The sequence below is a fragment of the Fistularia commersonii genome, chromosome 7 (assembly GCF_037954325.1).
Source record: "Fistularia commersonii isolate RoL2024-O1a breed Wild chromosome 7, RoL_Fcom_v1.0, whole genome shotgun sequence".
In the NCBI taxonomy this organism is placed as follows: domain Eukaryota; kingdom Metazoa; phylum Chordata; class Actinopteri; order Syngnathiformes; family Fistulariidae; genus Fistularia; species Fistularia commersonii.
Window position 1 is genome coordinate 18,654,420 of NC_141290.1, and position 14,496 is coordinate 18,668,915.

A 14,496-nucleotide genomic window follows, 5' to 3' on the forward strand; every position below is an offset into this window, starting at 1 on the left:
TTTTTAATTATTGTAAAAACCATGAATTTGACCTTGACATTTTTTCTGACATTTAATTTTATTTATTTAAAAAAATGAGTCAATTGCATTTCCATTTATTTTATATTATTCTATTTTATACAGTAATATAGATAATAAATATGGGGGATGGTTCTTGTAATATTTGCACATTTGACCATGACATATTTACTGACATTTTCTTCATTCTTATTTGATATGGTAGAATTTTAAGGTGGGGAAATATCATTTTGAAATATTATTAGTATCTTTATTCAGACTGAATTTTGACGCCATTCTTTTTTCAAACAATAATTTAATTCCAATGTTATTCAAGGAGTAAGGAGGATGGAATGAGAGAATACGAATGAAGGGGAAATTTATGGGTTAGATGGAGGAGGATGGTTCACGACCCCTGAAGAGAGCAGCCGGAAGGAAAGAATACAATATACATACACATATATTCAAGTTATCAAAGATCACTAGGCTGAAAAGGAACACATTAAGTAAAAAGGTTCTCACGACGACACCCTCTACATGTCACTTCTTTACTTACAAGCGATGATGTTGCCATAACGATTTTTGTTGCGGTTCTCGTCCTTCTTTGCCATTTCCCAGGGGGCTGTTTGTCCCTCCGCCAGGGCCTAAACAGATTAATGCACAAACACCTGTATGAACCTGTGTGTTGCTGAAAGTAGATATTCATGGAGGAGGTCAAATGTTTTAACATCTCTAACAACTTTTCTAAAAGATAAGTACTTATAATGAACTAGAGGTCCAAGAGATCATTTTCCCTGTAGGATTGATTCATATTCACTATTTTCTGAGGATGTAACATCATAGCATCATTCATTTATTTGTGCATTATGCATTGTATATTAACCTGTAATAAGCCTGCATTCGGAATCACAGTGGGCTGGAGCCTATCCCAGCTGTCATTGGGCAAAAAGCAGGATTTTTTTTTTGTGTTTTTTTTTTTTTTTTCAATTTCATTTTTTTCTATATTACTATATCTGAGAATCAAACACAGATTGATAGATAGATAGATAGATAGATAGATAGATAGATAGATAGATAGATAGATAGATAGATAGATAGATAGATAGATAGATAGATAGATAGATAGATAGATAGATAGATAGATAGATAGATAGATAGATAGATAGATAGATAGATAGATAGATGGATAGATAGATAGATACATAGATACATAGATACATACATAGATACATAGATAGAAATACATCATTAGTTTTTCTAAAAATCTGTTTTAGTTGTGGGGTCCAGCTTCATTTAAAAAGAGACTTCCAAATAATTGAAAATAAATTAACAAATCACTCTGCAGGGATACGATGAATAATAATTTATCCTTGATTAATCCCCATGGGAAAATTCGTTCTCTGCATCATGGATGAACCATAAGCAGTAGGCTGCCGTCAACCAGCACCAGGGGAGCACTAAGGGCAGGGGTGGGCAAACTACGGCCTGCGGGCCACATCTGGCCAGCCAAAGATTGGTACAGAATTTATACATGATGTAAATGATTGAATGATAGGATCAATGAATGTGGGAACTCAAATGGGAGATAATTTCATTTTTCGAACTACTTAGAATTTTCCTTAACCGAATGACACAGACTGGCTTTGTGATTTAGCCTCTACTATGGACATACTGACACACATGAATGAGCCAAAAAGTTTGCCCAACCCTGACTTAGGGGTTCAGTGTCCTGCTAAACAACACTTCAAGCAGGGAATCGAACAAGGAATGTGTGGTTTACAATCACATATAAAATTGAAATAGATAGATAGATAGATAGACTCATTCCTGCTCCTTTCCATCCTTGCCATTACCAAAGAGAACCTCAACATCGTTCATCTCTTCTACCACCAGCTCTGCCTCCTATTTTTGCTTCAATGGCAACAGTCTCTAAACCCCTTCATATCATCAGAGTGTGTTTTCTGTGGAACAACAGACTATTTTTCTTTGTGTAAGTGACATAAAAAACATTAAAATGGCGACATATGGACGATAAAAGCTTTTCAAACGAAAGTGATATGACACAGGGTAGGCGACACACACACACACACACACACACACACACAACACATAAATCCATGTTGGATTGAGTAAACTGGTCTTTATGATTTCAGTAGTGGCTTAAATAAAGATCAGGCACCAGCTTTCAGTTACAGACAGGAAAATGACCTACATGCACAAGTCCTCACATACACAAACTAGCGTGCACACAAACACACACACACACACACACACACACACACATACACTTTCAGTACTTTACAAATGCACTGTGACAGAAACAGACACCTAAACTTATTGTTCAGTCAAGCAGAAAATTGAGGCTTTTATGGTGGCATATTGGCCTGTGTATGTGTGTGTGTGTGTGTGTGTGTATGTGTGTGTGTGCGTGTGTGTGTGTGTGTGTGTGTGTGTGTGTGTGTGTGTATGCGTCTGCGTGTGTGTGTTTTGGTGTGCGTTCTTGTGTGTAGGTTTCTTTGTACTATGTTCTGCTGCAAATATTAGTCGAAAAGAATATAATAAAAATAGCTGATACATGTTTTTTCTGTTCGTTTTTGACAGCAGGCTGCAGTTGGGGGGCTGTCAGACTAAGTGAGTGAGTGAAAATGTGTGTGCATGTGCATAAAAAATGTATGCATATAAAAAAAAATAAAAGCATTTGTGGCAGAGAGGAATGTCAACCGACTGTCATTAGATGAAGGAAAATTAATATTAATAGAAATCAACAAAGGTCTAATTTCATTAATTTATTTTATTTGAGAAATTCTGACACTTTATAAAATTATATTTTAAATTTCTCAGAGCTGAGAAGGATTGGGATCTTTTTTTTCTGGAAATCATTTTTTTCGGTGGAGGAGGTGCCATGAAAACATGGTTGCTGTCAGTGTTAGTGGGTTAATGGGCTTCAACACCGCATACACACACACACACACACACACACACACACACATACACACACATGCGCGCTCACACACACGCACACTGGAATTTCCCTAGCCTTTTTAAATTGTAGAGCAACTGAATTTTAACACGAAATAAACATTTAAAAGTAACTGCTTTACTGACAAAAAATAAATAAATAAGACAAAGTTCACCACAATTATTGACTTATTATTATTATTTTGAAAATCATTTTCTTTTTCATTGAGCAGATAAATGCTAAATGTCCTGATTAGCCACCAGTTAGTGATCGTTGACATCTTTCCAAAAAGCTGCTTGCAGTCCACTGCAATACTGATGTCCACCCCACAACTTATTTATTGTATGCCTCGTTCTGTGTTTGTTTCTGTGTGTATGTTCACCTCATACTCCTCCTTGAAGCCGTAGCCCTGCCCACACTTCATCTGGGTTATGTGCTGCAGGAGGTCAGCGACCCGGATGGCAGGCTGGAACTGACCGGCTTGGAACTGGCCTGAAACAGGATGTGACACCAACATGTCATGGCCCCAAAATGGCTGCCTGCTGTTTTATTGACATGTCATCCTCACGTCAACATTCCTTTGTCTTGGCCTTGTATTGCCATTTCACTCATGTTGCATTCTTGTTGGGTTGTTACAATGTTGCATTTTGCTATTGGCTTGTTGCACTGCTGTGTTGTTGCATTTTCATACTGCTGCATTGGAGTGTTTTAGTGTAGTTGCATAGTTGTGTTTTTGCATCGCTGTGTCGTCGCACTGCTACGTTGTTGTGTGGCTACATTAGCGCACGCTCACCACTTTGGTAGGACAGCTCCACCGACTCACATCCTCCATAGGGGAAGCTCTGAAGGGTCAGAGAGGGCTGTGCCAGCGACGGCTGGCTGCTGTCTGTCAACGGAGAGAGGGAGAATTTGAGAGTGAGAGAGAGGGGTTGCCATGGTAACAAAACTTCGTAATATGACAGTGAGGACGACTGGTCATGGGAGACTTAATGATGTCAGTGAACAGCCCAGGATCTGACCAGAGGAAGTGGTCTGACACTGAAGTGAAAACCTGGCCTCTAATTGATTTACAGCTTCTTGATTGGATGAAAGGGATGATAATGGGATGATGGAGAGATGATAGAGACACGAAGGAGGAGTAATGAAAGAATGGTGAAGGCATCATAAGGGACGATAGATAGATGATGGAAGCATGAGGTTGGCATGATGAAGGGATTATGGAGGTATGGTACAATGACGTATTCTCAGTCATCACATGTCAAGAGATGGACCACAAGAGGCACCATAGAATTCATCCCATAATGCTGCACGATCCCGATGAGGTACATTTAGGTGCTGCATTTAGGTGTGGTCAGAATGGTCAGAGCAAAGATTTCAGTACCTGGAAAGTTGGCATGAACATGAAATAACACACAAGAAACACCGTGGCAGGAGAACTTCCCAACTCAGAAGCCTGTAGAGTGGCACTTAAATGCAGCAGTGTTTTAAAACTGTACATTGCAAAAAAAAAAAAAAGAAAAGGCAGAAGATTGAAGAGAAAGCTGCACTGCAAAAGGTTAAATAAAATGAGGAAGAGGAGCTTGAAAGAGGGGAAAAGAAGAAGCAAAATAAGGAGCGAATGCAGCAATGACAGCAATTCTTTAGACCTAATTTTGGGAACATATAGCAATACCACGGGGTTTTCTTTTATGTATGTATTTATATATGTATGAAGTTGTGTTTTATCTTGGCATTTTTGCCATATTTGGAGCCTTATATCTAAAATGTTTAGCCTGAAGCCTGACCTTCCAATAGCATCCAGGATCTCAATTAAAAGATATAATAGATGAAAAAAAACAATATTAAAAAAATCAAACTTACAGTAACCAAATAAAAGTACTCTTATGCAAGTACAAGAACATTGTGTCCATGTATTAAATGTAACAATTAACAACGATGATGGTTGGTTTGGGTTATTGTTTACCAGTCATAATTCCAATTCAGTAAAATAGATAAAATGAACAAGTTTATATTTTCCTAAAAAACTTTGGTTTTTAATAATGTCTTTGCACGCCTAAAATGTAAATTGGTCTATAATTAAGATTTCTAAAAGATGTTATTATAACATTAGAAACTAAATGTAAGCAAGCATTTAACTTCTTCTGTTCAGAGGTCATTACCTAATAACGCAAATTTATTATAAGTGCAAAATAAAATGTGCTGTGAAAGTTTTTTTGTTTTTTTTTAATTATCTATGCATTTTTTATGAAAATGCTTTGACACCTGTGGAACCACACAAATGTAGACAAGTATTTTATGAAGTCTACTTAAGACTGATTACCTTTTTTTTTAACTTGAGTCCGATTCATCACTTATTCCTGTATTGAGAGTGAAAACCTCCTGGGAACCTGCAAGGTCACTCCATGCAAATCCTCATGTATTTGTCTGCATTTTGTGTTCCCACGGTGTCACCACGAGTGTGGTTGTGTGTGTGTGTGTGTGTGTGTGTGTGTGTGTGTGTGTGGTAGTGTGTGTTGGCCCTGCAAGGTCAAATATGCATTAAGCCAGGCATGAAATAGAGTCATAGCAGCAGCTCCACAACACTGACTATGATGAAGACATCTCAGAGCTAATGGGAAGATTTATTGACCCCCCCCACCCCGGTATGTGTGTGTGTGTGTTTGTGTGTGTGTGTGTGTGTGTGTGTGTGTGTGTGTGTGTTTGTGTGTGTGTGTGTGTGTGTGCGCATGAGTATGTGTGTTTGCAAGACAGTATGCAAGACGTGCAAATTATGTGCTGAGTCTGCAGCTAGTGTGTGTTTGATGCTGTACGAGTGGCATTGAGGTAGAAAATATGTGGTTTTGAAGGAAGGTGTGTGTGTGTGTGTGTGTGTGTGTGTGTTGGGGGGGCATGTATGTGTGTAAAGGCCTTGAGTGTTAACACTGTCCCCCATGCTTCCATCTAAATTACTTTCCCTTGAAACCCAAAGGTGCGATTTCGCCTTATACTCAACAAATCACGATTTTATGTATTTCCTTTTATTTGTGATGTTGCAAAGTAATTTTATTTCCCTCCATCTGACCACTCTAAACTCCTTCAATCCAGTGGTTTTTATGTTTCATTTTTCTGTATTTACTGGAAGAACTCAAAGGGTCCCGCTCTGCAGCACATCACATTGAGTCTGACCCTGACCTGTAGCTCCAGAATACAAACAAACAAACAAAAATAAGCTCATAAAGGCATTTACCCATCATAGTTTTTCTGTTTTTATTTTCTTCTTTCTTTTTCTTTTTTTCTGAAGTACTTTCTGCTAAAACTCTGTCTTCAGATAGCTATACCTATGCTACAATGCTTATCTTGTCATAAGCGCACCCCCAGGTGGGACAAACAAAAGCAATGATGATGATGATGCTGCTCTTATAATTTAAGTCATGCTACTGTTATACTGCAAGCTGAGTTTTGAGCCAGGTTATAAAAACAACTGATGGAGAGTTGTGATTTTAGTCAAAACTGTGGGGTGACACTGTTTTGGTTTATTAACAATTTGCTAGCACAGGATCTTTTACTTTTGACTGAAAAGTCCTTTTTTTTCTATTATACTTTCCATCTTCAAGCTTCAGTCTCTGAATAGAAAAAAAATATATATTTAAAAAAGTACATGAGTAAAAAACAATCTGTTGGGAAATGTTATTGTCCATGTTGGGGGGAGGAGCCAAACAAACCCCTCCAAGTAGGAACACAATTTAATTCCACCTACAGCTTAAAGACAGATTATGTGTACTGTTTTGATCACCCCATTCTGATAAAAGTTATTTTTTTTTAATTTTAGAATGACTGACACTTTAGTTATGAAGCTAAAAGGAAACAGATGAATGATCTGCGAAGGTGCAAGTCGTGAAAAATTATGCAATGCAACATACCAGCAGATTGGACGTTTTAGCTTTTAGTTATTTCATACTAAAAGCACATTTCATTAAAAACATTTAATTATAAAAACAATTGTTTACTAACACGCCATCATCCTGGTTAATGGAAGTATATAGATATCTTAATTCAAATTAAAATCCATCAGCAGGGTACTTCATTTTCAGAATGTGGCTGCATATTTTGAATAAAAATGTATTTTCATTTTCATCTTCCAGAATGCTCATTCTGTGACATAATCAAAACTAAAAAGCAAAAAACATTTAAGATGTTATTATTAAAATATACCCAACCAAATAGTTATCATATTTGATTATCTAATTTGAGATTGAGTTAACAGAAATCAATTTTTACACTGACTAATGTCAGAGATCAGCTAACAGGTAACAGCTGAGTCTGTGTTGTTTTCTAGCGCCTGAACAAGCCGGGAAGAATATTGGCCACTGACGTAACTCCCCTACGCTGGTTGGGACTGCAAATCCAATCAATTTTGGTACCTTTTTTAGACTGCGGTAAAGAAAACTGAGAAAGCAGCGTTCTTTTCATTTTCTTTCTAATTGTGTCATAAGATATGCAACCTCAAGTAGAAAATGAAAAAGCAGGTAAGATTATTTATTCCTCATTTGAGTTATGAGCCAAAATAAGTTCCCACATTCTGAAAGTGTAAAAACATTTATTCTAATGCATATGAATTCTCAAATTTGATATTTCTAATTGAAATTTGTTTACGATTTGCTAGGGTATGTTTCAAAATTAGATCTTAAATGTATTTGGGTTTTTTATTTGAAATAAGTCAAAGTAATTAGTCTAGAGGAAGAAAATGAAAATGTGGTTTGGATTACTGATTAATCATTTTAGTTATGAGTCAAAATATGCTGCAACATTCTGGAAATGAAAAAGCATCCTGCTGGTGCATTTTAATTTGAATTATGATACCTGTATGCTTCCATATTGATTCTGTTATGAACTATAAAAGCAGATTGTGCACAAAGTGGCCAATAAGGCACAGGGAAAAGAATGCATGTGTGTGAAATTACCCACAAACTCAGCTGCATCTGGCCTGGTTGCCAGGCGACCGAGTGCAGGAAACTGCCCTCTAATTCAACTTAATTATGGTGATGTCACCATCTGTCTAAATTCCGTGAACTATAGGGATGGGTCGGAGCAGGGAAATGACGCACATCAGCTTGCGCAATTAAGGATTCGAAATTTCACGCCAGAATTTTCTGCCTCTTACTGATGAAGAGGGTGAGACACCTTGGGGCCCTGATCAATCATCATGTGATTACTTAACTTTGAGATTTAACACTGGATGTCTTGGAAATCCCTCCGCCCTCGAAACAGAGCCCCTTTGATAATGGACACAGTTAGATATCCTAAATCTATGTTTCTCCATGGCTTCAGAGGTTACGAGGTCAACAACATCATGATAATGATCCCGTGGGGATTTTTTTTTGTGTGTGTTAATTATGAGTCTCACTCATCAACAATTTATTTTGTATCAATAAATTGAATTACCCTGTGTTTTGTTTGTGATGACGCTGTGAAGGACATCTGCTCATGATCAAATGGCTAATTTGGATTTGAGGGTTCCTATTAATTGGCCAGTCCGTCTTTTCATAAGAATATTATAATTCATGCTGTATTCTTTGTTTCCCAATCAAAGTAGCTGCTGAGGGTCACGGTTGAATGTTACTGCGAGCTATTGAATGCATAATTTCCATCTCACTTTAAATTACCACGCAACTCTACCAATAACATTTAGGCATTTATTTATATGTTTTTTTTGCTATTGACGGTGATTGTGTGAGTGCATGGGCGAGGCTACGTGCATGATTCCTTCCTGTGTAGGACCAGACATTCAGCCCCCATTGTAATTAAGTCATTTGTTTAGCGTGATTGGATTTTATGGCGTTGGCAGTTTGGGAGTCTCAGGGTTTGTGGTTTAAACACAGAGACATCATGTGACCTCCTGAGGTATACGAGCAGAGTGACAGGGGCATAAAAGCTGAGGGTGTTTGTCAGTAGACACGATTTCACCCTTGCATTGAGCTCAGAGAGTCTTCTTGTATTTCTCTTTCAGGCAAGAGTTAATGTTTGTAGAGAAAATATAGGAAGAGGCAATTTAAATTAGCAAAACTCAAGATTTCAGACAGGAATACTCCAGTAGAAGGAGGCCTTCTTCACAGTATAAATTAGCATTGATTTTAATGTTGCTAGTTAGTGAACAAACAGCAAAGTAAATCAATTAGCATCCATACCTGCTTCAGCTTCTTTTAAGCTTTTTAGCTTGTTGTTTAAGAAAAGAGGTAAAATTCTGCAATAGGCTAAGATGCAATGTTACAAAAAACCTGACAGACAGGAGTTTGACAGGAAGTTTGACAGGAAATAGAAAATATACATGAAGCAGGTTAATTTTAAAAAATTGGGACAATTTCCCCCAGTGAGTAAGTAAGTGAATAGTAGTTTGTCTATATATGCTGCCCTGTGATTGACTGGCAACCAGGGTGTACTCCGCCTCTCACCCAATGACAGCTGGGAAAGATTCCAGCATCCCCCGCGATCCTGAGTACAGGATAAGCGGAAGGAGATGGATGAAATGGATGGATGGATGGATGGATGGATGGATGGATGGATGGATGGATGGATGGATGGATGGATGGATGGATGGATTGTTGTTGTTGTTGTTGTTGTTGTTGTTGTTGTTGTTGTTGTTGTTGCTGTTGTTGTTGCTGTTGTTGTTGTTGTTGTTGTTGTTGTTGTTAGTAGTAGTAGTAGTAGTAGTAGTAGTAGTAGTATTACACAACTATGACAATTATCAAGTAAGAAAAAGCACATTTTACAGCAGGGGCAAAAAATCTCCTTTTGAGCACTATGTGTAATATCTTCACAGAGTGATTAATGCAAAAAAAAAAGATGAATTACTAGTTTATAATGTATTGATGTAAAAAAATTCAAAATGTTTAACATATATGTACATTAAAAATAAATATATAAATAAATCTCCTTTCGGTTTTTCCCATCAAGGTTCACCACAGCAAGCACCACCTTCTCCATCTAACCCTATTCTCCGTATCCTCCTCTCTCAAACCAACTACCTTCATCTCCTCTCTCAATACATCCATACATCTTCCTTTGGATAAAGACAAATTGATAATTCTAATAATACAATACAAAACTATTAACTAAAACAGTATTCAGAAACATCTGTGAATCACAAAAATGTGCCAAATGATTAACCTAGCATACTGAGATCATCTACTCTGTAGTAACACTGCAGAGTTGAGGCACACAATTTTAAAAACTAGCCCTGTTTTATGAACGACAGCTAGAACGATAGCATTGATGTGCTAACCAGATGGTGGGAGTAAAAGGTTGGAATTTATGTGAGCACATTTTGGATGTTAAAAAAAGTGATTAAAAGCCCTAAAATAGTATAGTTTTAAATCCTGCTCACGGTTAAGTTCATCGTATATTTTCTTTGTAAAGAACTGGACCAGATTGGAGGCAAATACGTGAAAATGTCACAAAAAAAGACAGTAGAAAGAAAAGATATCAAAGGCCAGCAAAATCCCAGCATATGTTTTTTTATTTTTTTTATTTATTTTTTTTATTACTCTGAAGTGTAAGAAACATTTTTTGCTTTATGTAGCTGTAAAATATAGAATAAGATTAGAGATGACTGAGAAATGGAGACAGAATGTAACAGAATTAAAGAATAGATGTGAAAAGTGCCCAGAAGCACATATATATAAAGGTGATTAGTGGAGGCTGCAAAATCTATATCTGGACTGCAGGTCGCTGGGATCAGCTGGTCTAGACAGAATCCCAGCAGTTTACCTCAGCTGACCTCCAGCCAGAAAGCCAAGTGTGTGTTTGCATGTGTGTACTTGTGGGAGCTTGTGTCAGTGTGTGTATGTGCACGCATGTGTGAATTGGGGCTGTGAAGACACACAAAAAGTGTTCCATTCAACATAATAAAAAGTGCGTCATAAACCCAAACTGAGGCTCTTAAGGCAGAAGATTTTTTTAACCTTGCTTTTAACCCTCTCAGGCTCAAATTAAGTTGTAGTTGCAGGAAAAATCTGATATTTGGCTGTCGCAAATCTGCAACATCTGCCTGGAGAAGGTTAATAAAGGAGGAATGAAGACAAAAACTTTTATTATTGTAGTAGTATAAGTAGTAAAAGTAGTAGTAGTAGTAATAGTAGTAGAAGAAGAAGAAGAAATAGTTGCAACTGTTAACACATTATCTAAGTTGACTATTATGCACACATGCACACATATATATATATATACACATATACACATTTATATATATATATATATATATATATATATATATATTTATTTTTTTTATTTTTTATTTTTTATAAAGAATCAGGATATTGTTGATTTGTGATGCAGTTACATTACAACTTCAGTTAACTCCATTGTACATCTCAAAATGTACTTTGGGTTGAATATGTTTGTATTGATTCTCAAGTGTGCTGTGAAATTTTATTTTGTATTGGTTTTTGCCCAAAGCTACAGTATGATTTGGTTTCCCACAGGGGACTGGTCATGCCACCCCGCGACCAACACACATATTGTAAAGTAATTTATTTGTTTTTGTTTACTCCGTCTGAGTAACTTAGTTCTGTGGCTCTTGTGTAGCTGCACGTAAAGAAACCAACCAAACAAAGAAACAAACAAATAAAAAAATATTAGCACATGTTGTAAATCAGGCCGCCACAGTGACTCATAGCACAAAGGACACTGGTTTAATTCCGACAAGGGGACCAGGATGGATTGACGGATGGATGGATGGATGGATGGATGAATGGATGGATGGGTGTTATAAATTATTTCAAAAAGAATAAAAAAAAAAAACTACTCTTAATTTTTGCAGACAAAAAACAGCAGCAGAGGAGCCTACTTGATGTGAAACAAAAGGCAACCATTCTCACTGTCAGAATGGTTTGAACACCCATGGATGACCTTTTAACTCATATCAGTGTCCGGAAAATTGATTTTTCAGGAGGAAAACGTGTTCATACATAAAGTACGATGCCATCTTATTTTTCTCTCTTTTCATTGATCCACTGGATTTACATAGCATCGATGCTAACACTCTTCCATATGGAAACATTTTAACTGACTGCATGACTGTATGCGTGTGTGTGTATGTGTGTGTGTGTGTGTGTGTGTGTGTGAGTTGAATCCCATTTTTGTTGCTGAGACACTTGAGCTGTGAGGAAAAGCTACGTGGCTGTAAAAGGCATGCATAACACACATGACTGTACATGTGCACACACGCACACGCACACATTGAGTATCTTGCCATGGATACTGGATTTATTCTGCGCCTTCTCTGTCTTTGATCCCTCAATCTTTACGTTTTTCTCACTTAATAACTCTGACTCTCTCTCACTGTCTCTCTCTCCCTCCCACCAGCCATCGCTACTTCAACCTTTCGAAAACCCAATCCCACCCAGCTCTCTTCAGGCTCTTAATAGTTCCATTTACCTCTGAAAACTTTTTCTTTTTCTTCTCCCTTCATTCGTCGTTAAATCCATTTTCAGCTCCCAACACAAGAAGCCAGGGAGCCAACCAACAAATCAATGGAGATTTAGAAATCTGCACGTCTGTATGTACATATTTCTACTGCAATGACAAATGTGTTTTTTTTTATGTATTATTTGTACATTAAGCAGTCTAATTTGTCACACATTAAGCGACATGTAATACTGTATATTGGTATATTTAGTCATCCCAGAACTGATTATTTGTTTATTTGTAGGTTTACAATTTACCATTTATACTATTTCTATTTACCTTTTTGGTACGTTTATATATTGCTATTATAGAACTTACTGTGTGTACTGTTTTTTACTGTTACTTTCAGCATCAGATGAAATACTACCTTTTACTGAAATATTTTTATAAATGCCCAGGGATAACAATACAAACGAGTTTCAGTTTAAGTCCAGAAAAGTGAGGACAGACAGACTTACTATTATTATCATTAGTATAATATGCAAGTTTTTTTTATCCTGACAATTTGTCTAAAAAGTTTGAAGTTTGATATAGTTAGTGAAATGTTAAATTAACCAAATCAAAGTAGAGAAATATTCAGAAGTAATTTTGCAAAACTTGTTTACATGCACCGCTGAGTTGCATGACATACCTTTTGTTTTCTCAAATGCCCTATGGGTTGAGTGGGTTCAGGTTTGGGTAAGGTTTAGACACCTGAGGTCTGTCATCACGGTGTTTGCTGATCATTGCCATTCAAACAAATACAAGTATGCTGGTGCAACAGCTTGATATTGTAATTCAACTGAAGAATGCTATTAAAGTTGTTACGATTGTATAAATTTCTTTGAAGGTAGTTTACATGATTACACGTTTTGAATATGAATACCTAATATTTTTACATTCTCCTGTGTATCTGTGGGTTTATAATAATTAGATTTGCATATATTTGGTGGTTTCACTTTTTGTTTATTCTGTCAGTAGTCCCTGGATGTGGTTATGCTTCAGTACCGTAATTATTTTTCCACTGCTTTTTAACTTTCGTTGTACAATGATTGACTGGTGACCGGTTCAGCATGTACCCCCCCTCTTGTCTAATGACAGATGGGGTATAACCAAACAATCTCAGCCTGGCTTCTCTGACATTCTCTCCAAAACATCTGACATGTGCTGTCCCTCTGATGGACTCATTCCCGATTCTATCCATCATCATCACTCCCAAAGACAATCTTTGCATCTTCATCTCTGCGACCTCCAGCTCTGCCTCCTGTCTTTTCATCATTATTACTGTTTCTATGCCATACAGCATTGCTGATCTCGCCACGGTCTTGTACACCTTTCTTTTCATTCTGGCTGATAGTCCTCTATTGCTTCATACCCCTGACACTCTTCTGCACCTGTTCCAACCTGCTTGAACCCGTCTCCTCACCTCTTTCCCCACACTCTCCGCTGCTCTGGACTGCTGACCCTCATCAGGGTAACCTCATCTGTCAGCCTGTCCATCACCACTATAAACAAGAAGGGGCTCAGAGCTGATCCCTGATGAAGTCTCAACTCCACCTTGAACTTCTCTGTTACCCCAACAGCACACCTCACCACTGTCTCACAGTTAGCATACATGTCCTGCAGTCAAACATACCTCTCTTGTACTCCATACTTCCTCACACAATACAAAAACGCAATGCATCTCCCTCTGACCTTCTCTGTAGTTCTCTATTGCATACTCAAAGCAAATACTGCATCTGTAGTTCTCTTTCTCGACATGAAACCATACTGCTATTCACAAATGCTGGCTTCTGCTCTCAGTCTTTTACTACTCTTTCCCATAACTTCATTGCATTGCTAATCAACTTAATCCCTCTATAGTTGCTGCAATTTTGCACTCGTCCTGCACTTCCTCATTCCACCACCAAGTCGCCTTCTCTACTTTCCTTCCAGAGGATACACCGCGTACACTCCCACCGGTCTCTCTGATCACATTAGCTGTAGCTGTCCAGTCATCTTGAAGCTCTCCCGGATCACCCATAGCCTTTCTCAACTCTTCCCTGAAAACTATATAACACTCCTCTCTTTTCACCTTCCACCCCATTTTCCTTTACACTGCCTCTGCCCTCTTGATCTTC

General features: G+C 37.5%; 1 protein-coding gene across 9 annotated transcripts in view; it reads right to left on the reverse strand.

Moving 5' to 3' along the window:
• ptprt (protein tyrosine phosphatase receptor type T) overlaps positions 1-14,496 on the reverse strand; it is a 293,148-nt gene that overhangs the window by 54,192 nt on the left and 224,460 nt on the right. For all 9 annotated transcript variants that reach the window (XM_086150165.1, XM_086150164.1, XM_086150163.1 and 6 more), the window contains 3 exons: positions 3,750-3,842; positions 3,339-3,448; positions 554-641 (listed from right to left, as the gene is read on the reverse strand). In XM_086150165.1, coding sequence (XP_086006291.1) covers positions 554-641; positions 3,339-3,448; positions 3,750-3,842 — 291 coding nt within the window. The remainder of the gene's footprint in view (positions 1-553; positions 642-3,338; positions 3,449-3,749; positions 3,843-14,496) is intronic.